At 45.1% G+C, this 26,954-nt stretch overlaps 1 protein-coding gene across 1 annotated transcript in view; it reads left to right on the forward strand.

Moving 5' to 3' along the window:
- The first annotated feature begins 740 nt into the window (after positions 1–740).
- BACE2 (beta-secretase 2) overlaps positions 741–26,954 on the forward strand; it is a 48,387-nt gene continuing 22,173 nt past the window's right edge. Inside the window, exons 1-2 of the mRNA XM_068179567.1 lie at positions 741–1,156; positions 23,996–24,084. Of these exons, the coding sequence (XP_068035668.1) occupies positions 842–1,156; positions 23,996–24,084 (404 nt within the window). The 5' untranslated portion in view covers positions 741–841. The remainder of the gene's footprint in view (positions 1,157–23,995; positions 24,085–26,954) is intronic.

Genomic DNA, 26,954 nt, shown 5'->3' on the forward strand with positions numbered 1-26,954 from the left:
GCACTGTCATTACTCCAGAGATGTCGAGACTAATTCCACCCTAAGTGTTCCCATCTTTCAAAAGGCCGCACTTGACTGCCGTTATTAATTCCGTGCATGATGAAGACATTTAAAGCCTCGCATGCTCTCTCAAGCAGACGCCTTGCGTGCCTCGCTCTTGCCGGTGCAGCAGCTGAATTTCCACACGCACACACACACACACACACACACACGCCCGCTCCTCACACCAGCCGCCACCGTGTGAACCGGCACACGGGGACACGCTCCCGCATCCCCGAGTGACCCCACATCCCCACCTCCAGCTCCTCCTGCCCGACCTCAGCCTCCGCTCCCGCGGGGTCGCGATGGGAGCGGCGCCCCACGGAGGCTGCCGGAGCCCGGAGCCCCGATCACCCTCGCACCGCACCGGGAGGGGAGCGGAGCCGCGGGTCCCCGCTCCGCCGCTCTCCCTTTAGGGCTTTCGGAAACTTTTCTCCCCACGGTGCCGTCACGCCCCGTTAGCGGGGTTGCGGGCAGGGCCGAGCCGAGCAAGGGAAGTTTCTCCCGTGGGCGCTGGGTCGGAGCAACTTTCCCCGCATGGCCCCCGGAGCTCCGAGCGCTCCGGCTGCCCGGGGGCCGTGCGGGAGAAACGCGAGGAGGAGCTCGCTTCGGGGGAGGGGGAGATGGAGCCGGGGCGTGGGTAAGCCGCTCCCTTCTTCTTCTTCCTCCTCCTCCTCCTCCTCCTCCTCCTCCTCCTCCTCCCCCCCGTCGGCTGCTCCAGTCTGGCAGCCAGGCGGCCGCTGCCTCGGGCCGGAGCCGCCGCACTTGGGAAGCGACTCCCGGCCCCGGCGCTGCCGCCGGGATGGGGACGCCGCTGGCGGCTCCCGGGTTGCTGCTGCTCCTCCTGGCCGGCACCGCGGGGCTCTGCCGGGCGCTCTTCTCCCTCCCGCTCCGCGTGTCCCACCCCGCCGCCCCCGCCGGGTCTCCGCCCGCCCCGGTGGTGCTGCGGCCGGCGAGCGGCAGCCGGCAGCAGGATGCCCCCGGGGCTGCGGACGGCTTGGCCTTGGCCTCGGATCCCGGCGGCACCCTCAACTTTTTAGCCATGGTGGAGAACCTCCAGGGAGACTCTGGCCGCGGCTACTACCTGGAGATGCTGATCGGGACCCCGCCGCAGGCGGTAGGAGCGGGCCGGGGGCTGCGGGCTGGGGGCGCTGGGAGGGATGGAGAGGAGGGGGCCAAACTTCTCCTGGGTGGGAGCGACTCGGCCGCCTCCCCCCGGCTCCAACGCAACTTTGTCCCGGTGCTCGGCGCTGGCGCCTCCTCCCTTCCCCTTTCTCCCCCTCCCTTCCCGGGAGACGAGGCCGGTGCCCGGCGCGGGGGAGCGGCGGCAGCAGCAGCGACTTTCCGCGAACCCGCAAGGGAGGAGAGAAAGGAGAGAAGCATCCCCGGCTGCCCTGTCCTGCCCTTGCTCGGGAAATCTGCCGATCTGGTCCCCAGGATTTCTCTTAGGCTGTGTCTCGGCGTTTGGATCCGAAGCGAGCTGCTCTGCCAGTCGAACTGACCATGTTTTAGAGACAGAGGGTGCTTTTTTGGTTATTCTTTGCTTTTTTAAGCTGCTCTGCATCGTGATTGGGTGCTTTGGTAGATCTTCCCGGGGCTCCCGGGAGAATCACTCGGCATCTTCCTGCTAAACTAAGTGATGGCTGGGCTCAACCAGCCCCTTCTATCGGGAATCCATGTGTTGCTGATTAACGGGGCAAAGAACGTGTGTGCGTTCTGAATATTGTTTTCAGGTAAACCGTGTTGCCTTGAATCTTCCCTCTCTGCCTCCACCAGTGTGGCTGAAGTTTGTTTCGAGTTTTTTTTTTTTTTTTTTCTCTTGTTTTGTTTTGTTTTTTGTTTTTCCATGTAGTTGCTCTTTCATCTGTGTCATGAGATCCCAGGAGGAGCGGTGCTGGGCTGCTGGTGGGATGACTAGTCAGCTGAGCGGGGATTAATTTCCTGAGAGCCCTCGGGGCTTTCCTTCAGAACTTTGTGTTTGCTTCAGGAGTTTCGGTCCTGAGGTTCCCAGTGTAGACAGAAAAAAAAAAATCTTTATTCTTCTGCTTAACTCCCCTACGTAATAAAAAGCCAATGAATGCCGGAATGCGCAGCCAATGGGGAGTGTTCAGCCGTCATTGCATTTTTGGATGTCTGTGAGCTCTTTCTTTTTTTGCCCCTCGAATGTAAGAGGATTGGCCACATCATCTCTCTAATCACAAGGTATCACACTGGGATCAATACATGCATTGAGAAAGGCTGGCATTGTTTTATGATCAATAAATAGAGATTAAAAAAAAAAAACATACCTAGATCTGACATATCAAGGTGTGGCCCAGTAGCCACAGAGGCCATGAAATAATTTTTTTCCTCTGTTTTGAGTGATGCATATTTGACTAGTTCTGTTAGTGTGGTGTGGTGTGTGCTTCATAACTCCAGGGAACATTCAAACATTCAATATTGGCTTCTGCCAGAATCGAGGCACCAGATTTGATTGGACTAATCACCCAATTCAGCATGTCTTAGATGAAAAAAATAACTTCAGGTAGGAAAGGTGACTATCAAGTATATTATCTCCTTACATGTCTAGGGGCATTCTGAAATGGGAAGAAATGGAGAAGGAAAAATGTGACAGGCCTTTAATAATATGACTGGAGGTCTAAGAGGGATAAATGTGCTGCCCTCAGTACACCCACAGGCTTCACTTATGCTTAACAGCTCGTATCACTTTTATTACAGGTGATGGAAGGTTTCAGCTAGACTTGCCTCTGATTTTTATTTTTTCTAGATTAAAAAAACATGTTTTGAATCTGATTGCAAAGCTTTTACTACTTCGAACTAGTTCTGACTTCTTGCAAAGTTAATTATTTTAAAGACTACCACTGGTTTAGCACATGTGAGGTTTTATTCACACATAGACCCACTGAGGTTGTAAGTAAGATTATAAATGCTTGTTTCCCAAATCAGATCTTGGTGTGTAATGACTCAGTGGAGTGCAGTTAGAATTTATTCTGTACTTTTGATGAGGACGAATTTGTTATCTCATTCCCTGCCTGAAACCAGAAGACTTAAAGATCACAAATGTACTTGCTGTTTTTCTGCTTTGCAACGAGTAGTATAAAGCTACAAAGCTGCTGCTCTTGGTACTTGAATGCTTCACATGCTGCTACTAAAAGCAAGTGTCTGCATAGTGCCAAGCGTTGGATTGTGTTAAGCTCCTTGGGCAAGTCGTTGCTGGAGTTGGGAGTGGGCTGTGCATGATGGTGTAGAAAAGGAAAATCTTTTCCTGATTTAAATGCTCCTCCCAACCTGACTTTGCTTCACGTCAGAAGCTGCGCTGCAAAGTGACGCTTGGACACCTTCCTTTGCTCTTGTACCCCTCCAGCTTGGGGCTTCCCAGCTGCCTGCCCGAGCCAGGCCTGTCCCAGGACTGCCAGCCCAGGGAGCCGGAGCGCTGCCCTGACATTTTGCCAAGGAGGAAGGAGGATGCTGGCAGCGAGGAGCGGCGGAGCAGCGCGGCTGCGGTTCCGCGCTCTCGGAGCAGGAAGGTGCATGGCACAGCTGCTGCTCTGCACGGGAGCAGAGAGGGGATGGGGAAATGCTCGCAGGGCAGTGGTGGACCACGACCAAGTAGCAGGCTGTGAGAAGAGAAAGCAGATTTGATGTCGTGGTTACAGTAGAGATGGTGCCCAGTGACTTCGGGAGCGTGTGCGTCAAGTGTTGGAAGCTGCTGTGCCAGAATAGGGAATGAACATTTGTGAAAGGCTTCAGCACTACTGGGCTTGCTTTACTGCTCAGCTGCATTTTTAGAAATTTTCCTTTTTTAATTCCTGTTCTTGGAAGGAAGCTACTATGACAGAATCTCATTTTTCAGGTCATTTAAGGCATACTTTTTGGCTTTCGTTCCAATTCTGATTTGTCATATAGCAGATAAACACAGCACAGAACTGAGATTCACAATGGCAGTTCTGAAACACTTGTTCTGATGGTACAAAAATAGAGCAGCTGTGTGAAGTCAAAATTTATTTTATTTCCAAAACAGGAAACTTCAGTGCAGTCAATCCAGTTTTGCAAAGTGTTTGCAGCCAAAGTGTTTCTGATCATTTCCAGTTTTATGATACAGTATCCTTCCTAATCCTATCAGATCTCCAGACCAGCTAGCAGGTTGGTGTCAGGTGTTATTATTCCCACTAATTCTTATTCATTCACATGTAGACCTACTTAAAAATTATGTGAAAGGTGAAAACGATCTGTTGTATTGAAGGGTGTGATGTATTTGTCCCTTATTTTATGGATGTATTATGTGTCCTACTCCTGATGGATTATGGGCTTTATACCTGTCTGTATAGGTGCACTTCTTCCAGTTCCAGATTTAAATAAGAGGTGGCAAGAGCCCAATATAAATTGTGTGCAGTGTTCGTAGCTATTTCTTTAAATAATCTGATGGAATTCCTTTGCTCTATCTTTTATTATTTTGCCTACTCTGAGATTATAAGCACTGTGAGAAATTGAATCCAAGATCATTTAGGTTTTTTTGTTATCTTCACTGCAGTTCTCTTCATATTAATTTTGTTTCTCCTACAAGCTTTTGACCAAAAGAATAGTCAAACTCTTAAAAAAACCTCATGTTTTTCACAGCTTTCTTGAAGTCCATCTGGACTGCATTAAATGTTTGCAGGGACAGTACCATTGCTTCATCTTGCCTCTTGTACAAGGTGGTGGTAGTCCTGCTGATCCCACTGCATTTCCAAGCTGTGTTTTTATGGAGAACAGGTAAATGTTATTCCTGCAGCTTCTCTGTGAAGGAGAGGCCAGGCGTTCAGCCCCTGAGAGCTCCGGTCTGATTAACCACAGAAGGACCCAACCTGTGCTCTGAATGCCACATCTCCTTTCTTTCAGTCTCAGTTTTTCATTCTGTTCATGAAGAGGCTTTTAAATCTGCTGTTTATCCTAATGGCAGTTTGTTCTGTGCACAGGGTGAGCAAAAACCCCTTCTATAAACTTGCTCCCAAGTTTTAAGGTCAGTGTGGATGTTGGGTCTAATGGCCCCCGCTGCAAAACACAAACTTCAGTTCCCACCTAATTGGTGGGAGGTTATCTTCCCTTCCATTTCTTCCAGCTATTAAAGAGAGGAATGATAAAGAAGGATATGTATTAAATAACTCTAGTGTGTCGTGGAGTCAGAATTTATGGCTTCGTGTTTTGAAGGTGATGTACACAGACATTAACAAGTTCTGAACTTGCAGCCATTATTCCTTAATTGGTGGTAGCTCTCATTCCCTGAGTGTTGAAAGGAATGAAGATGTGAGGAAAGATTCAACTGCTCTTGTAATCTGATTTTTGGTGCTGTACTATTCCCCAGCAAGCTCAGCTCCGCTTTCTTAATTTTGCTGAAAAGGGGCTCACTGTCTTTCTAGATACAAGGAGTTTTAAAATTTGATCTTTCTTTCTTCAAATGTCAGAAGGCAGGTTCCATCTCAAGTCTCTCTGTCTTCTTTTTTTTTTTTAAGTAATTACTAAAGTCTTTTGTATTTATTTTTGAGTTCTTATGAAAGCTGAAAAAAACAAAAGGCTGAGAAGCAAAGACAAGTTCGTGTTTTGAGGTGGCAGCATCGAAATCCTTCCAGATCTGTCTAGTGGAAATAGTATTGAAATGCAAAATATTCCTCTTTTTAAATGGTGATTTGAGTCAATTTTGGTTGTTGTTGTTGTTGGATACCTGCAAAATAAAAAGGACAAGGACCTGGCAGTTGTAATTCAGGACTAATACAGTGAACAGCTGTGGGCTGTGATGTGTTTTTGACCCAAGACAAGCAAGAAAACATACCAGGTTTGAGTTGACCAAAAAGTCCCTGCCTTTACAAATTAGCATTCTAGCACTTCCTTCCATCCAAAATTAGCCCTGGCAAAAGAGGCTGTGTAGGGGTAGTAGAGCCTGTACTATAGAAATAACCCAAAATGTGAGTGCTGATTACACTGAATGGAAGAAGCTCACTGTGGTCATTCCTCAGGATGTGCTTCTCTCCCAGAGTTAGGGATTAGAGCCCCACTAACTGTTCCTTGAAAGGAGCTTTCTACTCTTCAGAGAAGTGATTGAAGCTTTATTATCCAGGGTCTCTGGTTGAGGCAATCCTGAATTCAGATCCTGGTGGGTCAGGGCAGAAGAGCTGTTGTGAGGAGCAGGGGTGGTGGAAATAGGTGTCAGGCTCACATTTTTTACCACTTTGCATTTCATTCCTTATCAAGGAAAAAGCATCAGTTGAATCTAGAAAGAGAAAGTAGAGGGCGAGCAAATAACTGTTTTGCCTGAATAAAGTGTAAATTAGTTGGGATTTGGAGCAGAAATGAGATGGAAATGAAACAGTGGATGAAAGAAAGCCCATGTGGAATTTCCATGTGTTTGGTTCATTTGGATTATTAAGGAAGAAATTTTTCTCTTCTTCTTTGGGTTTTTCTTGTGTTTTTTTTTTCCCTTTTCCCCCCACTCTCTAACTAGAGGACTGTGAGCTCTAGGGATTGCATCTGGCAAGACAGATTTAAAAGCTACTAAACCTTGCAGGGGTCTTAATTTTCTTGAAGAGCACTTAGGACTTCGAGTATGTGAGGACACCTTAGCTATTACATTGCCTCCACATATTATAATTTTTGAAATGTCCTCACTCAGTGTAAGTGAGTGTCCTCACTCAGTGTAAGTCTGACCTGATGTGTTGTCTGGTCATGGTCAAGTACAGCTCTGCTTGAAAAAGGAAGCTGGTACAATGGCTCTCACATGTGCCTCTCCAGTGTGACTTGGACAGACCTCTCTCCCCCTTTTCCTACTGGCTGTAAAATACAGATTTAATTGTACAAACAACTTGTGTAAATAAGTGAAGGAACCTGTTTCTTCTATTTCAGCATAGATTAGGGTTTGAGATCAAATCTTCAAAGTAAAGGAGGCAGCTCTCAGCTGCCTTAAAAAAAGGAAGTGTTTTTTCCTGCTATTGACAGGCCTGTGCTACGTCTTGCTGCTTTCCAGCCTGGGTTTGCTCTGTAGATCCAAGCTGATGAAGCAAACACAGAACATGTTCTAAGGTCACTTTTACACCTGAATTTGTATCCATCAGCTCAGTGCCCTTCAAAGCACTTAAAGTAGCCCAGGACTAGATAGATCTTACTTTCCTTTCTGCTCGTGCCTCCACCACAGCCCGCCGCGCGACTGGATCGTGGTGTTAAGGAGCTGGGCTGGCAGGACCTGGCTCACTTGGGCTGGGAGCAGCCTAGCTGAGAGGAGATCCTCAGCATGAGCAACCCACTGTGCTTTTCCCTTGGCTTGAAACGCTCAGGGAGCTCCTTCACCGCTGGCAGCACCCAAAGGAGGTCAATGTAGGAGCTTGCCCTGGAAGAGATGGGCCAGAGACTGCCCACACAGCCACACCACAGACAGCAAACATCAGGCCTCAAGAAATAAGAAGCCACAACTAATGACATCCAGGCAGTTTATGGCGAGGAGCAAAGGATGAGCAAAGGACTCTGAGACCAACTGGGAGTGGCCATGCAGATCAACAGCCTGTGGTTGGCCAGAAGGCTTTTATATATATATATATATAGTGTGTGTGTGTGTGTTGTCCCCACTTTGGGGTCTTCTGAAACAGCCTCTTTATGGAAACAGCCTCTTTATGTTTTGTTTTGAATCCCTGTTTGTGCCATTTTAATTTATTTAATAAATATCTTCAGTGCTGGCGCTTCACTTGTACCCGTCCCTTCCTTGTTTCTGTGCCACGTGCCCACAGCATCATCGAGCTCCCGAGAGCAGAGGGCTTCCCTGTGCACCCCACAGATCCCTTGGGGTGTTGTTGCCAGCCCATCTCCAGCTGCTCTGCTGCCAGCCGGGTTGGAGATCACCGGCGGCCGGACGCACACCGCAACGGCTCCGGTCTGCACCAACCCCACAGCTTTGGTTTCGCTGCGGTGGGTCCTGCTTGGCACAGCAAGGGATGCAGCAGCCTGGCATCCCCTGAGAGCCTGTCCCAGATTGAGAAGCAAGATGTATTCCATTTGCCATCTGTATGGCAGTTGTCTTCTTTTAAGTGGGCAGTTTTCCTTATCTCTTTCACAAACAGTTCTTCCAGGGAGACATCTGCTGATAATGGGCTATTGAATGTCACTGCCTGACTGATAAGAACTATAACATCCCATTGTGGGGTGCTCCGCCCAGAGGGAGGAGCCAAGCATTCCTAACTGGATATAATCTGGGTTTTTGGAACACCAGACTCAGCCTTTCCACTGGTTCCCAACAGGAGCAGCTGGGGTTTTCCACTGGACCTTCAGAGGAAGATTTTGCCCTTCCCTGACAGAACAAGACAATTTTTCACCAAAAGAATAATAAAGTACTGGAATTGTCTTCCCAGGGAAGTGGTACAATCACCATCTCTAGATGTGTTTAAAAAAAGACTGGACATAGCACTTGGTGCTGTAGTCTAGTTGAGGTGTTAGGGCATAGGTTGGACTTGATGATCTTAGAGGTCTCTTCCAACCTCATTCTTCTGTGATTCTGTGATTCTACAGGATCACTGCTCCAACAGAACCACATCTGTCACTCCAGGAGGACTGCAGCTATTCCAATTTGGATGGCTACCAACACTGTGGCCAAAAGGGTGTCAAGTTGTATTCTGACTCTGTCAGTGATTTTTCTTTTGTATTATTGCAGGTATTTTGTTTCTTTTCCCCTTTCCTAATAAATTGAATTTCTGACTTGGAGTCTCTCACTGGTTTTGCTTTCAAACCAGAATAGAGCCTCACCACTGAGCTCTGAAAACTTCTCCCCCTTAGGGTGAGAGCAGCTGCTGCTGCCCACAGGCCCAGCCAGTTCAGCAGCCTTGCCCCAGGTGTGGCTGTCCAATGGACTTTTGGCCATGCACGTCTGAGAGCAGCCACGTAGCAAAGTCAGCCCTGGAGCCTTCAGAAAGCATCAGGCCAGAGTCAATGTTTGCTCCCTCTTTTGCCAAAGGCTGATAAAATAGCACCTTTTTCCCCCTGATCTCACTCCTCCCTCAGACTTCTTCCCTCATTCTTCATTTTGCCTGTCTTTCCTACTGGTCTCGCTGCCTTTTCTATGTCTAAGAGTATTTTATGGGGAGGGCAGCTGGGGATGAATGTTCTAGACTTTTATTTTGTTGTTTTTTTTTAAAGTCCTTCTCTAACAGATGAAACCTGTCGGGTATCATGGGGAAGGAATTTGAGGAAAACAAGCTAGATGGGGGAGAAAGATCTTATTTGAATGAAAATTACAATTCACTGAATACAATTAATGTGTCATAATTAGGCCCTTTTGAAGGGAATCTGTTAAGACAGTAATTGCACTCTGCAATCCCTTTTTCCCTCACCACTGCTTACTAATAATTTGATATTGTGAAAAACAAATTACTTGTAGATTTTGTGCTCTTTGCTCAGCTTGCGAGTACTAAAATTAGTTTATTTTATTTAGCTTTATGGTTGGCTTATTTTTGTACCTATTTACTAGCAAAAACTGCTATTAAGCTAGATTGCATGTGTTCGGGGAAAATGCTGGTTTCACATCCTAGTCTGGTCTTATTTTAAAAGAGGAAAGGTATTAATGCTGCAGTAACACTTGGTAAGCTTCTCTCCCTAAATACAGAGAAGAATCCATCCTTAGGGATCCAAAACTCCAAAACTGGCGTTTTTGATTTAAAGAAAAAACATGACAACTCAAGAACTGAGAGTCACCTTTCCACTTGAGGGAGGGATTAAAGGCCAGCTCCTGCCATTTGACAGGGGAAAAATAATTGGATGCTTTTGTCAGCCATGTCTCAGATAACTCCTTGATATTTGTGAGTGGATCTGCCTGTGAGAGTGGCTCTTAGCAGAGCACCTTGGAGCCCACCTAGTGCTCAGGCTCAGGTCAAGGCCAGATGTGAGAATTTTTTCACCACCCAGGCTCTTTCTGCTTCCTACTTTGCTTCCATAAGAAGCTTCACACCAGAGAAGATCAGGATTTGGGGTTTCTACAGGAACAAAAGGCTTACCTACTTTGTCATCATACGGAAGCTTGGGTCCTGCATGTGCCAACTTGAACATTTTATTGTGGCATTTGGGAAGAAAAGAATTTGAAGAATGCCTTTGGCAGTAATAGTTTTGGCATAGAAAATAAAATACTAGGGTGTTTTGTTTTGACTGCAGGATTTGGATCTGTTTTCAAAATTGTGACTTTGTGAAATCTCGAGGGAGGTTTTTTCCTCACTTTTTTTTTTTCTATATAAATGGAAACTTTACTTCCAGAATTCCATTATGATACCTGTTGATACAGAAACCTTGAATGTCAGTGTCTGCAGTATAAGAAATTAACAGTTGTGGCATCTTTTCAAGGCCAGGTTGGATGGGGCTTTTAGAAACATGGTCTAGTGGAAGGTTCCCTGCCCATGGCAGGGGGTGAAATGAGATGATTTTTAATGTCCTTCCCAACCCAAACCATTCCACGATTTTATGATTCAAGCCAGAGCACACTATAAGCAACTTGAGCTCTTCAGGGCAGTATTACTGTGCTGCCTAAGCATGGTTTGGAAAGGCGGTGCCTTTTTTCACTGTACTGCCTGGTAGATGTCTGCTACAGGAAAGAGTGAAGTGTGAGGCATGTCAGAAAATGATTCATCTTTCCTACCTTTTCTCTGACTAAAGAGATTTTTATTTAATTCATTCATTTTTCTTCTCAGCGACTCTTGGGTTGCAAATAAGACAGAGTTCAAAGGTGGTCACACTTCTCAAAAGTCTGGGAGCTGCTGGAGCAATGTAACATCTGATGCAGTCACAGTGCTGCAGTTTAACTGTCAGAGGATAATCTTCTCATTACTTCTCAGATGCAAAGTCCTCCAGGGAATAACACAAACATTTCACACGATCCAAAGTGCCAGGTTTTTGCATTTGAACCACTGAGATAAACCATATGGGGGATGGGAAAAGTTCACAAAATTTCTCAGGAGATGTGGTTATGAACGCTGGTGTGTGCTACATGTTCCAGCTAAAATTAACTTTCATTTGCACTCTGCTGAGCCTTCAGTTTTACCTTGAATGACCTTTGGTCATTGGCAAGTGACCAGATGCCAGTAGTACTTGCTGCAGCTTTTTGTCCAGATTTGGGAGCTTTTCTCCATGGCAGGTGTGCACAACAGCATTTGCCATTGCCAGAGGGCAAAATTCCACAACTCCGGTGCCCTGAGCACCATCAGCTCCAGTGGTGTGAATAGAATAGTTTGGGTTGAAAAGGATCCTCAAGACCATCCAATTCCAGCTCCCATCACACATCCATCATCACACAGTGGGATGTAACCCCTGGCCAGAGTAGAAGGAAGCTCATTCCGACACTGGAATTGTTGCTGTGTGGAGGAATGGGTTGTAGGGAGCTGCTGTTATGGCGTGTCCGGGCAGACTTTATCAACCCGAGAGCATAACAAAGTCTTTTAACTTCCTGCCCTACAAACTCAATCTGGTATCTGGAAATGAAGCTGTGTTCCTGCATGCCTCTGTGTTCTCCTGTGTAATCAAGATTTTTATAGTGGAACTTGGTTAACAATTGTAATGATGTATGAGCCACGGGCGAAGCTGGTTCATTTCCCAGAGCTGCTGCCTCTCCAGCATCAGCCAGGGGAAAGAGTAAAGTATGAATGTTTGAGAAGGAGAGAGAGAAATAAACTACTCGAATAGCAGGGAAGGAACAGTGCTGCTTTCAAAAAAGAGAATTTTTTTTAAAAGCATATCTTATTTCACCTGAGAATCAAAACTACCTTTTAAATTGTCCTGACAAATTTTTAAGTAAAAACATTAGAACAAATATGAATAAAAAGCACGATTCTTATTTTAAATTAATCAAACACATCATTGGTTAACAGCTTTTTTTCCATTTTTTTCCTCTTTTTTTCCTTTTTTTTTTTCCCTAATCAAATAGTCCTTCCTGCTAATGTGGAGCATAAAGCTGATTTCTGTTTGTGCCTTTTAACTCCCTTGTATAATTCTGAGGAACACCCATGATGACAATCAAACTCTGCTTGGCAATATCCTAAATAGGTCAGGTGCAATGGGGAGCAAAAGCCTTCCGTCTGTTGTATTCCCTTTATTAATTGCCAGGGAAATAAAACCACTGGAGTTGCATCACCTTGTTTGTGCTCTGGGACCTGGGACTCCCTGTGCACATTCCTGTGGCCACCAAAGATGGCACGGAGCACTGGGAAGCTGCCTGGCCCTACACCTTTTCCCCAGAGGTGTGGCTCAACTTTCCTAACAGGAAACACGATCAGAATAACCAAATTCTAGTCTTTGTGCCTGACATTGATGAACTTGTGGGTTTTATCCTGATCTTTCCCTCCTTCCCTTCCTTTGCCTGCACTGGCAGATCCAGTCATGTCCCTTTACCATCCTACCAGCCCAGCAAGTGTGTGAAAGTGTGGGATGGTGGTTGTTTCTGGGCAGAAAGGGAGGAAAGAGGTGGGAGCTGCTATGACAGGTGAGGAAGAGGTGGTTCAAGGTAGTTAAGAGGGTGGGATCAGCCTCTCCAGCTCCTCAGGCTGATACAACCCAGATCTCGTGTTAAATAAAACCTGGCAGTGCTGCAAACCAGGCCTGAAGAACAAGTCCTGGCATTTTTATAGCAGAGGTCATGCCTTGAAGTACAGGGAGTCCATAGCTGGCTTTCCAAGGTGTGTGCTTGTTTATTTACCTCTCCCCATACCCATCTATCCTGGCCAATCCAGGGATCTCACTGGGTGACCATGGGAATGTCTGTACTTTCCCGGCCTCCAGGAGGGACAGGCTGCTTCCAGAGCCCTGAACTTGTCTTCAAGCAGCAAGCTGGGTGTTCCCGTGGCATCATATCCATTGACTTCCATGTTTTGGGAAGGTTGGTTGCTTCGCTGTTGTGGTGAGCAGATAGAGAAAACCCAGGGAAATATTCTGCACTTTGGGTTTGTTACAGCGTTTTAGGAGAACAGAGTGGAAAATGTCTCTAAGCATTCAGTGTCCTTGAAGAGAAGCACCAAAAACACATGAGGAGGTATTCCTGAAAGTGGGCAGTAAGTGCAGCTAGGAGGATGCTCTAATGAGTGCTGCCCCACAGAGTGGGTATGGAAGTGCTGCTGGGAAGAGCTCATTCCAGGGAGAACGGATAGACTTGATGAGTCAGGAGTGTCCTGCTTTCACCTCTCCTCCTTACAGCTCTCCAGGCTTTGAAAAAACCTCTGCTAACACTCATCTCCAAAACTAACATCTTGACAGAGGAGGGGAAAAAAATAACCTGGAAAGAATCGTGTCACCACAAGAGCGAGGTGAAGGGGGGAGGAGAGATAAGAGATCAGACCTGGCATGCAGCCTTCTGAAAAATCTGATTTTCCTCACTGCTGTCCTGCAAGTCTCATTTTCTTTCTATTTGCCTCCAAAATGTAGCCTTTTTTCAGTGCTACTCACTACCTTCAAATCAAAGAATTATTAAATGGCTTGGGTCAGAAGAGAACTTCAAGATCATCTTGTTCCAAACCCCTGCCATGGCAGGGACACCTTCCACTGTCCCAGGCTGCTCCAAGCTCCATCCAGCCTGGCCTTGGACACTTCCAAGGATCCAGGGGCATCCAAAACTTCTCTGGGCAACCTGGGCCAGGGCCTCACCACCCTCACAGGGAAGTTTTCCCTAATATCCCATCTAACCCTACTCTCTTTCAGTTTGAAGCCATTCCCCATGTTCTTGTAAAGAGCATCTCTAAAAAACAAAACAAAAGAAAACAAAAAAACCTTTCTGAAGTGTTGAAGGAGCAGCTTTGGTGCTTGGTTTCACATCTCCAATGCAATTTGAAAGCCAGGATCTTATTTAAAATTGAGCTTGAAGTTCAAATCTTTGGTATGAGGGAGACTTTTGAAAAAAGTAGGAATACAGGAGTGGGACTGAACACCTCTTGCAGGGTTTCTGCCTGCTGCTGAAGGGCAAGGGGGCTGTGGTGTCTTTGGCAGAAGGGAGATTACCAAAAAAACAGCAGTGCTCATGAGGCTAGGGATGCCTTCTAGCCTAAGCTCAAGAACATTAGGAATGGGCTTCATTCCGCTGATGAATTTTGTTATTTCCAGATGGCACAGTAAACATGGGCAGTGACTAACCTAGAGGGTGAGGAAGGTTTTAAGATTAGTCCCTTCAAGCTTCTTGAGTTTCCCTAGCATGGCTTGGCTGTGTACATATGTGTAAAACTGTTTTGGTCTAACTGCAGTTGGAGGGCTGTTGATGTAGTTTCAAAACAACTTTTTTTTTTTTTTTTTTTTCTGTAGGACTTCTGAATCTAGGTAGAGAAGAAGAGTTAAAAATGCTTTTTTTTTTTTTTTTTTTTTTTTTTTTTTTTATTTGACAGCAGTTTCACTGAGTCTAATGAGCAATAGAGGAAAAGAAAAGAATGACCTGACAAAATAAATTGGAAGCTAATTTTGGAGAGCAAAAGCCTCGGAAAATTGAAATTCTGAACTGAATGCAGCTTCTACTGTAATCATTCACTGGGTATAATACATTAATGTAGGCTTACTGATTTCATTTCCTTAACCCAAGAAATAAAAAAAAAGGCAAAAAACTCTCCTTAATATTGTATTCTGAAAGGTAAGGTAGTAGCATGATTTCTGGGGTTTTTTTTGTGACACCCTTAAAAAGCCCAACCTCTAAAATTCATTGACATGATTATACTTTTTAAAAAGATCATGCCCTAAGTAGTGCTGGTGAGCAGAACAGCCACAGCAGACATTTCACCTCAGTGAAACAGTAAACAGTGCCCTGTTTACTGTGGAGCTGGAAGCTCTCGCCCTCCTCAGGTCCTCCTACAGCATCCTTAGCTCCATCTGATGTCCCAAAGAGCTCAAAATCCTGCTGGACAGTGCCCAGCAGGTCTGCCCTGGGGTGGTGACACTCTGTGGTTTCCAAGTGAGGAAGAGTTTTATGCTGAGAAGGAGCCTGTGAAATGGGTGATGCCACTCACAAGCACATCTCCAAGAGTTAAGCTCTTTTTAGCTATGGAATTATTGAATTAATAGCTGTGTCTCCAGCACCTTAAGTCACCCTGTTCTCCAGGGAGGGAGGGGTGAGCTCTGGATGAGACTCTTGCTAATTTAGAACACAGGGCTTAGACTTAGCCTGTCTCTAAACCAAGGCTGCGTGGGCACTGGGATTCCTCTTGAGGCTTGCAGTTAAATGTGAGAGCTGCTCCCAGTGGCATTTGGCTTACAGCCTCCCTGTCTCGTCAGTGCTGTGCTGTAATTACCAAGAAATTGATTAATTTCGTTCCTTTACACCTACTAACAGGTGGAAACGGGCTTTTGGATTTGACAAGAGCTTTGTGTGCACTTAAGCACAAATAGCTGATGTCTCATGCATTTGTTCTTGAATTTCAGAGTGTTTGTGGGAGTTTTGTTAATCGTCCATTTGTCTAGGCACTCATTATCCTTCCATTCAAGAACGTGTGTGGTATAAGTACAGCAAATGTACAGATTTTCCTCACTCAAATTTGGGAGGATTTCTGCTGCTCTCAGTGAGCACTAACTCTGCTTGTGCTTAAGGGTTGGTGCCTACCCTGGGGAAGGCTGGTGAAGGCACCTCTCGGCTTCCATGCAGGTTTGGCTTCCTTCTGAAAGGTTTGGCTCCCTGGGGCTCTCTGTGGCACCCGAACATCTGTTAAAAGACTGTCACACTTTTCCTTCATCTTCTCAAGCCATTTAAAGCCTGTCAACACTTATTTGCAGGTGATTTTTTTCTACACCTCTAGATTATTGTCGTTACTCTGCAATTAGTCCAGATTTTCCTTAAAACCCAGTGCTTTGGGCCAAGCATGACTTCAGCTGCAGCTGGTTTATGTGAACTACAGGACTGCTTCACACACCTGGTTTTGTGTGCTATAGGGTGTTAGGTGGGAGAGAAACTCGTATCTGGGGGTGGGGGAAATAAAAAAGGTTAATCTTTTCAGAAAAGGCAATGAGACAAAATTGCTACGATTCACACAGCTCTAAGATAAGCAAGTAATGGCTCATGTTCAACAGCAAAGCATGTTCATATAGCATGAATAGGATGGATGTGTTGTATGATAAATCTAGACACAGCAAATAAATTTCAGCCTGAAAAATAAGATAGCACATGAGATGGCATGTGCAGAAAGAATGCTAATGTTTAGGGAACCGAGGGCATTGGCAGGAAGGAGAGCGTAGAAATGAAGAATAGATATTTTGTTTTGTTACCAGGATTGATTGGCTGACTTTTTTTTTTTTTGTCTTTAAACCATAATAGCCTTCCCTTATTGTCAAAATGATAATATATATAAAGCACTTCCTGTAATATTTTTCTTCAAAATGACTATTCATCAGTCCCACAGTCAGATGCTCATATTTCAACTCACAATTTAGTTTAGCAAGTTTATACTTCAGAGCAATCCGTCATTTTAGCATTTGTGTTTTTTATACAAATCTCCTCTACAGAAGCATGCAGTGCTCTTAAACACGGATAGATTGGCTAATCCAGATAGTACTTTGTAATCTTCTGGCAAAGAAAGAGATTATTGCTTTTCAGGCAGGAAAAAAGAAATATTCCTTCCAGACTAGCAGTGCAGATCATGGAGAGATTGAGGGGAAAAACTCTTGGTCTTCTGCTGGGCACAGTGAGGGTGTGAGAGTGTTTGGGAATAAATGTTTTAAGTGGCTGGAAAAGAGAGTGAATGTGAAGATAGTAAATGTAAAAGTAGTAAATGTAAATCCCAGGTCCTGGCACCACATGGGAATGGAGTGAGGGGAATGGCAGCAAAGGCCAAACACTCTCTGGAGAGCTTGGTCTGCTGCTGGCACTGGTTCTCCTGTTAACTCCCCAGACTGCAAACACAGCACAGTTTCTGTGGCAAACTTCTGCTGTTGTGAAAGCAGGAGTTATCTTTGGTGATAAACTTGACCTTCTGGTTTGCCCACATTTTCGTGCAGCAAAAAGTCACCTTCCTTTGCATCCCCAGAGCTGCAGCAAAATGTGGGCACCACCTGCTGAACAAACGTCATTAGAAAATTAATCTCATTCTTTTTTTTTTTTTTTCTTTCCTCACAATGCCTCTCTTATGTTGGCTGCATGGGTGAGCCCTTCTTGTGACCATGGGAGGGGTTTTTTGGAGGTAGGAGCAGATAGGTCTGTTTCCTCTGGTGAGGTGACCTCACTCAGGGCAACACTGGAAATGCCCCTCCTGGACTTGCTGTAAAATGTGGATCTGCCTTCCTTCTCCTCCTCCTCCTCCTCCTCCAAGGTGAAGTATGATTCCACCCAAGCTGCAAAGGACCATTTGGCTTTGGGGTGAGGTGTTCCTCCAATGCAGGGACTGCTTGTGAGCAGTGAGAAATGGGAGAGTCCATCCTTGCCCCAGTGTTCATAGGCAGTGGGCCAGTCCAACAAATTTACCTATTTTTGTTTTCAGTCTTAACCTTTTAAACAAAGTACATAACATTCTGCAAGCAGCAATCTGTCATTGTGGAGGCTTTTCAGGTTTATGCCTGACTTTGCAGTCTTCTACATCTAGAAATACTTCCAAAATTTTCTCTTAATTCATCTTTTAATTTGCTTTCATTTCTGCATCTTCAGAGGAACAGATGAAGAATCTATATTAAAGCTTAGCCTTCTGATACTTTTTTTTATTAGAAAGTAGGCTGTAAATGCTAACTCTAAGTAACACAGGGGAGAAAAAAAAACATACAGTATGTTTGTACTTAAAAAGCCACTGTATATTGTAACATTACTAATTTGTAGAAACAAATTACTGAAATAACCTGACTGACAGTCAGTGCCAATAATAACACGTAATAACTGTGGGCAAACACAGCATATAGTTACTGGTGTTTTCTTTTCTGTGTGATGGTTGTAAGCAATTCTTGCCAGATGGGCTGATAATGTAATTAGGAATCATTGTGTTAAATGAGGCAGCATTTAAATTGCCAACTAATTTTCCTATCTATTAACCAGCTTGAAAAAGAAGAGCTGTTACCCAAATGATTTCTAGCTGCTAATCCCTTACAAGAAGCAGTACTTCTTTGAGCCATTTCTTTTTTTGAAGCACTGTCTAGCATATTATTTTCTGGAGGGTTTATTATGTGTGGGACAAAATAAGAAAGAGCATTAAGAGATAGTACAAGCTCAGGGGTGAGATGGGGTGGACTTCTACATTTACATTGTGATGTGTGGTAACAGCTCCTGAGCAGGTAATGGGATGATTCCTATTTCTGGTCTCTCTTTACATGGGGATAAAAACTTTTTTACTTTGTCATAGTTCACTGTGTGACATGCTCCAGCAAGCATATAGAATTACAAACCCTATTTTAAGTGGGTGCTTTGGGAGAACTCATGAAAGCATGAAAAGATTTTGAGTGGCACATGAATGTTAGTGGTGTGGAATGGTTGTGCTCTTTACTGAGGACAAGAGAAAAGGGAAAAGAAAGGGGTGCCCTTGGGTCGAGTTAAAATCCCAGAGGAGGCACGATGGCTTGTAGTTTTCATCATGAAAAGAGATATCTTTGCTAAAAGAGAGTAGGTTTAGATTAGATATCAGAAAAAAATTCTTCCTTCAGGAGGGTGGGCAGGCCCTGGCACAGGGTGCCCAGAGCAGCTGGGGCTGCCCCTGGATCCCTGGTAGTGCCCAAGGCCAGGTTGGACATGGGGGCTTGGAGCAGCCTGGGACAGTGGAAGGTGTCCCTGCCATGGCAGGGGTGGCACTGGATGAGCTTTGTGGTCCTTTCCAACCCAAACCATTCTGTGGTTCTGTGAATTCTTACAGAGTCCCCTTCGTTGCTCTGCTGCCTTGTGAAGGAAACTATCAATTATCATTAAAGTCTTGACTGACCCCCAGAGTAAATGTAAGGCTGAATGAGATTGTTTTCTTTATTTATGGCCCTATGTGTGCAAATCCTAGTCCTTTTTTTTTTCCTCCACTCCCTATGCTTTAGCTGAAGCTGGAGCGAAGAGCCAAATACATTTTTGCAGTCTGGTTTCTTTACAGAATCACGGAATAATTAAGGCTGGGAAAAACCTTTCAGATCAAGTCCAACTATCAGCCCAGCAGCACCACCATGTTCACCAATAATTTATGTTCTCAAGTGCCATATCCATGTGTTTTTAACAATTCCAGGGATGATGACTTTTCCACTTCCCTGGTCAGTTTGGTCAAGTGCTTTACAACAATTTCCAAGGAAAAATTTTCCCCAATATCCCAAACCTCCCCTGGTGCAGCTTGAGGCCATTTCCCATCATCCTGTCACTTATCTGTGAAAGAAGACTGACATAGCTCACTCCAACCTCCTTTCAAGTAGCTGTAGAAAGTTAGCCTGTCCAGTGGTGGAACTTTATTGCTTGACCTTAAAGGATTGATCAGACCCATGAACTTGGGAAAAAAAAAATACAGTGGATTTTTCTATGGACCAGTCTTTTAGTGTATCCCAGTATCCCTAGTTCAGTGTGGGTGACCCAGGGAATCACATCAAAAGCAGCAGGTTTGCAGGCAAGCCCCAGGATTCCACACCTGGAAAAGGCTGTGGATGCTAAATCATACAGACAGCTGCTTCAAAAAAAAAAAAAAAAACAAAAATCTATTTTGAACTTTCAGCCTGTGGGATTTGTTTTGTATATTTTTCTGGAAGTTACCAAAACCTCCCACCCTGAAACTAAAACAGGGAAGAGGAACTTCTACAAAGTCTGAGCAGGGTGTGTGCCAGAACAGAGGCAACTTCTGTCCCAGCTAAGGGATAGGAGCAACCTCTATGCAACAAAAAATGAATGATTGCTGCTCTCACTTTCCCTTGAAAATGTGAAGGAAGTCACTTTCTGAATGCATGGTGGATAACTGCAAATTGTTTTACGCCAGGCAGTTAAATGAGGCATGAATAACATCCAGTCTAGTACGGATGTGTCATATGGACATCACCTGCTGTACCAGGGCAGTGCCTGAACCACAGATAGCCAAAGCTTTGCTGAGTGAAAAAATGATAACACATCAATAGGCAATTTTTTGGTTTTTCTGGTAGCAAAATACAACAGTATTTAGCAACGGAAGGCTTAAAAATATTAAAGACATAGTGGTAAGTTAAATTATTGAAGCTGTGTAGCATGCAGTAAGTGCTATTTGATGCTGCTGCTAAATCAAGCACTGGACAGTTTAAGGGATGTATTGACAAAGTGTTTGACTTCCAGTTGAAAGAAATCATTGGGACTGGGGAATTTTTAGTGTTTCTACCCCTTCAGAATAGAAAAAATGTAGAATAGAAAAAATGTAAAATGCATGACCTCCGAGGCTTCTGCTTTCAGTGCTCATGCCTTTCAGTTAACAAGTTTGGATTTGCTTCTTTTTGCAACCACAAATTAATGGCATATAGATGGTGTCAGACTCCCTCTGTGAGTTTGTCATGGCAGAGGTGGATGTTCCTGTCTTGCTTACTGTAAAATAGGGATCTTTATGAGCCTCCTGTTAATAATAACAACTCTATTTGCATATAGGAAATGCAGACAAATGCAGCAAAATAATCTCCAGGTACTTTACTAGGTGCAGATTTTGTTTCCCACAGCTGTGGTTAAGGTGACCTTTAGGGGGAAGAAACAATTTAGTGCATTTGCTCTCAGTGTCTGTTGTGTGAGTCTGAAATTGAACTTGGAAAACACAAAAAAAACCCCACCAAAAATCTCATAAAAAGGCTTTGCTTCTTCCAAAAGCAAAAGGAAAGTTGTTTTTCATTTGGTTTAATGCTAATATCTAATCTAAACCCACTCTGGCGGTTTGAAGCCATTCCCTGGGTCCTATCCCCTGGAAATTGTCTCTCTCCAGGTTTCCTGGGGCTCCTCCAGGCCCTGCAAGGCCACACTGAGCTCAGCCCAAAGCTTCTCCTGTGCAGGTGAACAATGCCAGCTGTGCCAGCCTTTCCTGCCAGCAGAGCTGCTCCATCCCTCTGCTCATCCTGGAGCCTCCTCTGGGCTCTCTGCAGCAGCTCCAGCTCCTCCCTGGGCTGGGACAGGGCTGGGGCAGCTCTGCAGGTGGGCTCTCACCTGAGCAGGGCACAGGGGCAGAATTCCCCCCTCATCTCTGCCCACGCTGCTTTGGATGCAGCCAAGGACACAGCTGGCTTTCTGGGCTGCAAGTTGACATTCCCGAGGACATGTCCAACCTTCCACCCACCGGCACCCCCAAGTCCTTCTCAGCAGGGCTGCTGTCCGTGGTTGAGTAGGACGGGGAGGATGGACGGCCCTGGACCATGGCTCCTTCAGTGGCCACCTTGTGACTCTCCAGAGCTTGCCTGAAACTGCCCCAGCAGCTCCATGAGCCCGTGGAATGAGACAACATGAAAGTGCCTCTAATGAGACGTGAAGGCACTAAAGAAAATTCAGGAGAGAAAGGGAACTCAGTAAGTTATACCCACCCCAACAGGAGCTGCTAATCACTAGCGCTATTGTGAGGACTACAATAAATCAGTGTCTGCCCCCGCCTGCATCTCATTATGCACAAACATGTGGATGGAGAATGTCAGCCTCAATAGCATCTGTCATGTGAGCACTGCTGTGTCCGAGTGGGCTGGAGCCTGCACGGTTAGCCAGCTTTGTACTTTCCCTCTTTCTTTGTGGGGGATATCTATTTTCTTCTGGAAATCTCGATTTGCTCCGTCCTGTGGGCAGTAAATCTGCCCTTTCCTTGGATGGTTCGTGAATTCCATGACGATAACATTGTAATTAAGGTGTGGGGGTAAAATAGCATTCTTATGTGTCATATTTAGTGATTTTTGTTTGGTTTTGGTTGGTTTTTTTTTTTCTCCCCCAAGTCCTCCTCCGTGTATGGTGCCATGCATATCACTGAGGCTAAGGCAACACCTACATGTATTTATGCAGCTGATCTATAGTGCCCATTACTCAAGCATCACAGACTACCTGGGAAAGGCTAATTAATTTAAGCCCTGCAGCACCCCTTTGAGGCAAATTTTGTCAGTCCTGATAGATGCAGGCATGCATTGTAGTTGCTCTTTGTTGTTTATTTTTAATATGACCTCTATGCCAGAGAAGGGGGGGAAATGAATAGTTTGTACTTTGTTAGGTAGTTGAAAAACTGTTAGGCTTTTGACAGCATTGAAATGAAGTATGTAGCAAACTTTGGATTTTATTGCAGAGCCTCAGAGGTTCTTATTTTCTTTTAAAGCCTCAGCTCCTAGAGCCATGTGAACTTGTGGATGTCCTTTTGTTCTTAGATGTCTCTGTCTAGCTCATGTGGTTGTAAAATAAATTTTAATGTATTGTCTTTGCTTAATCTAAAATCTGGGATGCAGCTTGGATAAGGTTGTTGGTTTGTTTCTTTTTAGTCTTAAAATTTCTGCAAGATTAGGGCTGGGAATACCAATGACAGAGTGTGCCTGCAGTTCAGAAGAGATTCTCAGAAATTACTGTATGGTTTTGTGTTCTTGTTTAAATTTCAGAGTTCCTCAGTCCCATACTATATTAAAAGGGTGAAACAAGGGTAACCATCACCTCCCCTCTCCTCTGTGAACAAACCAAAGATGTTTTTAAACATTGACTCACACTTTTTGTCTACACTCAGTCTTATTAAAGAAGGATTCAGCACATCTTTTTCAAATGTTTTATCCTCCTTTGTGTTTACACTCATTTCTGAGCTCAGCCCTTTTTCTCCACTTCCTTTGTCAACACCAAACTTGTTTCCCTGACCATTTTCTCTTGCCCTTCCCACATCCCCTCCTGTTGTAGATCCCAAGCTACATCGCATCTTAAGGAGTGATGGGACTACCAAAGGGGTTGGTTTGAGCTGGCTTTAAGCCATGGCCAACCAAATCTTCATGTTTCACTCTCTCCTACAGGAAAATTCCTAATTCTTTAATATTTTTCTGGGGAGCAGGTGTTTTAAGCCAATCTGTTGTCACCAAAGGAGGGAATCACCCTTCTCTGGTATCTGCTCCTACCATATCCATTGGAGTGGCTGTCTGATATGGCAGATTGCTATTTTTTCATGGTATCTGTGGGTGAGGAACCTGATCTGGTTTGCATCACAGCCCTGTGGCTTTGCCAGGGAGGCCTGGGAAGCATCCAGCCAAGAGCAGGGGGAAAGTGTGACCAGTGCTATTGGTAGCAGTAGAGTCTCTGACTGACTTAAACTTACCATTTAATGGCTCTGTACCTAAAGTGCTTTCCAGGTCTCACTGAAGGAAGTGATCCTGCTTTGCCATAGTGCAGCTGTGATGGAGCAGCCTCGTTACCTGAGCTAGATGGGGAAGGGAGGTGTCCCACTTTGTCCATGTTTAGGCAATTTTTAGGCTAAATCACCCTCCCAATCAACCAAAAAAGTGGCCCCCTCTTAGGCCACCTTTCAATCACGGTGTTAATAAATCTGCCATCCTCATTTTTAAAGGTGGTAAAGGCTGTGGAAGGTTGCTGCTGCTCAGGATGAGCTGGGCATTGCTCCTGTGTTTTCCAATCCATGAAGCAGCTTCATGGTTCTGCTTATTTCTGTCCAGACCTGCACTCTGCCCTTACCTTGAAATCTCGCAAGCTCTAAGACAAAGAGAGCTTTAAGCAGTCCATAATTCAGCCTGTGTTCTGGACAGGTTGCCAAGACTCATGGGTTGGGCCAGAAAGAAATTTGAGATGATCAGGAATTCATCTGCTGTGCAAATGTGGGCTTGGGCCAAAAAGAAATTTGAGATGATCAGGAATTCATCTGCTGTGCAAATGTGGGCTTGGCGGGTTTTCCCCCTTCCAGGAACAGGACTATTTTAAAGCATTTCAGCAGGATCAGTTTTGGATGGGCTGCAGCAGCATATCTGTCCCAAAAGTGACACTAAATTTATTTCTCAGGGCAATGCTTATGATGATTTTAAAACTGAAGATAGTTTAGACAAAAACTTCAATGTTTCTTTTTCAATTTGTTTAATTGGATATGCAAATCACCTTTCTTTTCTTTTCTTCTTTTTTTTTTTTTGGCAGTTAAACATTCTGGTTGACACTGGGAGCAGCAATTTTGCTGTAGCAGGTGTGCCTGATCCTGATGTCACAACCTACTTCAATCCTGAGCTGTAAGTACCTGTTCTGCACCCGTGGTGGAAATCAGGGGGATTCTGGCTCCTCCATGCAAGACAGGATGATAAGGCAGCTCCTGGGGCTCCTGTGACATCCCATGGGAGTGGGATGTTGGTTACCTGGTGGGGATTTTGGATTTGCCAGGTGCAAAACCCTGCCTGACACCATGAACAGCCCCACTGGTGGCAGCGCAGCTGAACTCTGAGTGAACATCAGCAGCACTAATTAGAATTGGAGAAAAGAGAAGATGATTACAGGGTAAAAATCATTTGCAAAATCACACTAATTTCAGCCAATTTCTTACCTAAATAGACGTGCAAGGAATTAAAAGTTTCAATATGCTTTGCCTTTGTTTGAAAACAAAAATTAAAAGCTGGTAATTGTATCAGTTACTTGACGTTTCATCCAGAAGCAAAATTACTTAGTCAAAACCTAATTTGTTGTTCAGTTTAGCTGCAGGCCTCAATCAGTCAGTGATCTGGACCGACCCTGATGAATCTGGTTATTTATAAAATACAACTTGGTGGTTCTGGTGTTTGTTATGCACTAAATCTGCTGTGTTTAGCATAAGCTGACATTAATCAGAGCCAAGCTTTGTCTGTCTGAATCACACTTCTTCTTCCTTCCTTTCTGCCTTTCTCTAGTCTCAATTATTTCAGGTAAACTTCTCCAAAATGCAGTGTCTATCTTTAGCTGAAGCATATGGATAAAAATACTGAGTGCTGGGAAACTGGGGAGTATCAACCTTCTCACTATCTCACATAAGTTTCAACATGGGGTTTTACACTTTTTTTTTCCAGTAAGATGCACTAGGAATGGAGGGAAATCCATTATTTCCTTGCTGCTTACTAGACCAGCCTCACCTCCTGTCATATATTTAGATGTTAATGGAGATATTTCACATAAAGCTGATATAATACAGGTCTGGAAAATCCAGAATTTGCACTTGATAGCTATTTCTGCACTACTGCAGGGTTTTCCATGCCAGCCAGCTATCCCCTTCCATAGGCAGTGGCTAGAGAAAGCTTAATTGCAGGAATTAAAAGCACAAGCATTCTTTCTCCTTTGTCTCTTAATTGATGTTATTGAGACTGGAAGGACAAGGCCTCTCTCGTCAGAAACATTAACCATTAGAAACAGCAACTGCAGAGCTTGTGTATGGAGAAAGACAAACTGAAATAATGTGAAGGTTACAGCCCCTGATCAGTGCTCTCATGTGTCTTGAGAACTTTAATATAAGGTTAATAATGAAACCTTGAAGTCCAGGCCCTGAAGAGTGAGTTAAGGGTGCTTTGTAAAATTACTCAAAGTCAAGTCATTACAGTCCAGAGCAATTGCAGCAAGAGTTTCTGGTTTGGGTTGCACTGATGGAGTCCTGCAGTGGGCTCCGAATTAGCAGACTCCTGGGTACACCGTGCTTCTTCAATTTTAAATATTTTAAATACATTTAAATAAGTAAATTGGAAGGATCCTGGCCCCAGTGAAATCAGGTAGATCTTCTAAAAATGTTGGTTGCAAGAAAGCTCTGTAGGTCACCTAGCACACATCCCAAATGAGCTGGGGCTGTCGCCAGAGCAGGTGAGCCATGGCTGAGCCCAGCCAAGTCCTGTAAACCTCTGAGGATGGAGAATCCCTGCTCTGTCCAGGCAGAGTGTTCCAGTGCCATGCCACAGTCTCCTGGGGTGGAAATATTTCCTGTTGTCCAACCTGAACCTCAAAAAATGTAACTCGTGGCTATGACAGCTGCTCCCTTTGATGTAGATCCCATGCAAATCTGAGTGTGCAGTCTGTCCTTCATGTGGGCTCTTGATGAAGACCTTCACAGAACCACAGATTCATTTAGGTTGTAAAAGACCTCCAAGACCATCAAGTCCAACTTGTGACTGCTCCCCACCTTGTCACCAGCCCAGAGCACTGAGTGCCACGTCCAGGCCTTCCTTGGATACTTCTGGGGGGGATGTCCACCACCTCTCTGGGCAGCCTGTTCCAGTGTTTAACAACCATTTCCATGATGAAATTCCTCCTGGTGTCCAGCCTGAGCCTCTCTTAGCGCAGCTTGATGCTGTGTGCTCTTGTCCTGTTGCTGTTGCAAGGAAGAGGAGCCTGACTCTCACCTGGCTGCACCCTCCTGCCAGGGACTTGTGAAGAGTGAGAAAGTCTCTTCTGAGCCTCCTTTTCTCCAGGCTGTGGAGTTTTTCCTCCACTCAAAACCCCTGGGGCTCTGCTTGTCATGAGTCAATGGCTCCTTTGGACCCAGGGGTGCAGCCCATCTTCGGCCCACACCATGGCTGGTTTGTTCAGCCCCACATCCTCAGCTTCCAAACAGGAATGCCATGGGAGGTGGTGTCCAAAGCCTGACTGAAGCCAGGATGTGCTGCAGCCACTGTTCTCCTCATCTTGCCTGCAGTCTTGATGTAGGAGGCAGTGAGATTGGTCAGGTGTGATGTGCCTGTGAAAGTCCTCGTTGAGTGTCTGTGACTGCGTGACTGTCCTTCATGTGCTTGGAAACAGATTCCAGGAGGTTTTATTTGAGACTTTTCCTGACTGGAGGTGAAGCCTAGTCACCTCTACTTCCTTGGGTGCTGCTGCTTGTCTCTTTTTGAGACTGGCCTTAGGACAGACTTTTCCCAGCAGTCAGAACGCTTTCGCTGACGTTGTGATTTAAACCCCAATGGCAACTCAGCCCCACACAGCCACTCACTCACTCACTCACTCACTTCTCCACCAAAACCCCAAACATTTCTCCCTCCTTCCCCCAGCTGTATATGCTGAGCATGGCACCATGGTGTGGGATATCCTTGGGGTCAACTGGGGTCACCTGGGTGTGTCCCCTCCCAAATTCTCGTCCACACCAAACCTGGCAGTG

The sequence above is a fragment of the Anomalospiza imberbis genome, chromosome 2 (assembly GCF_031753505.1).
Source record: "Anomalospiza imberbis isolate Cuckoo-Finch-1a 21T00152 chromosome 2, ASM3175350v1, whole genome shotgun sequence".
NCBI classification, from domain to species: Eukaryota; Metazoa; Chordata; class Aves; order Passeriformes; family Viduidae; genus Anomalospiza; species Anomalospiza imberbis.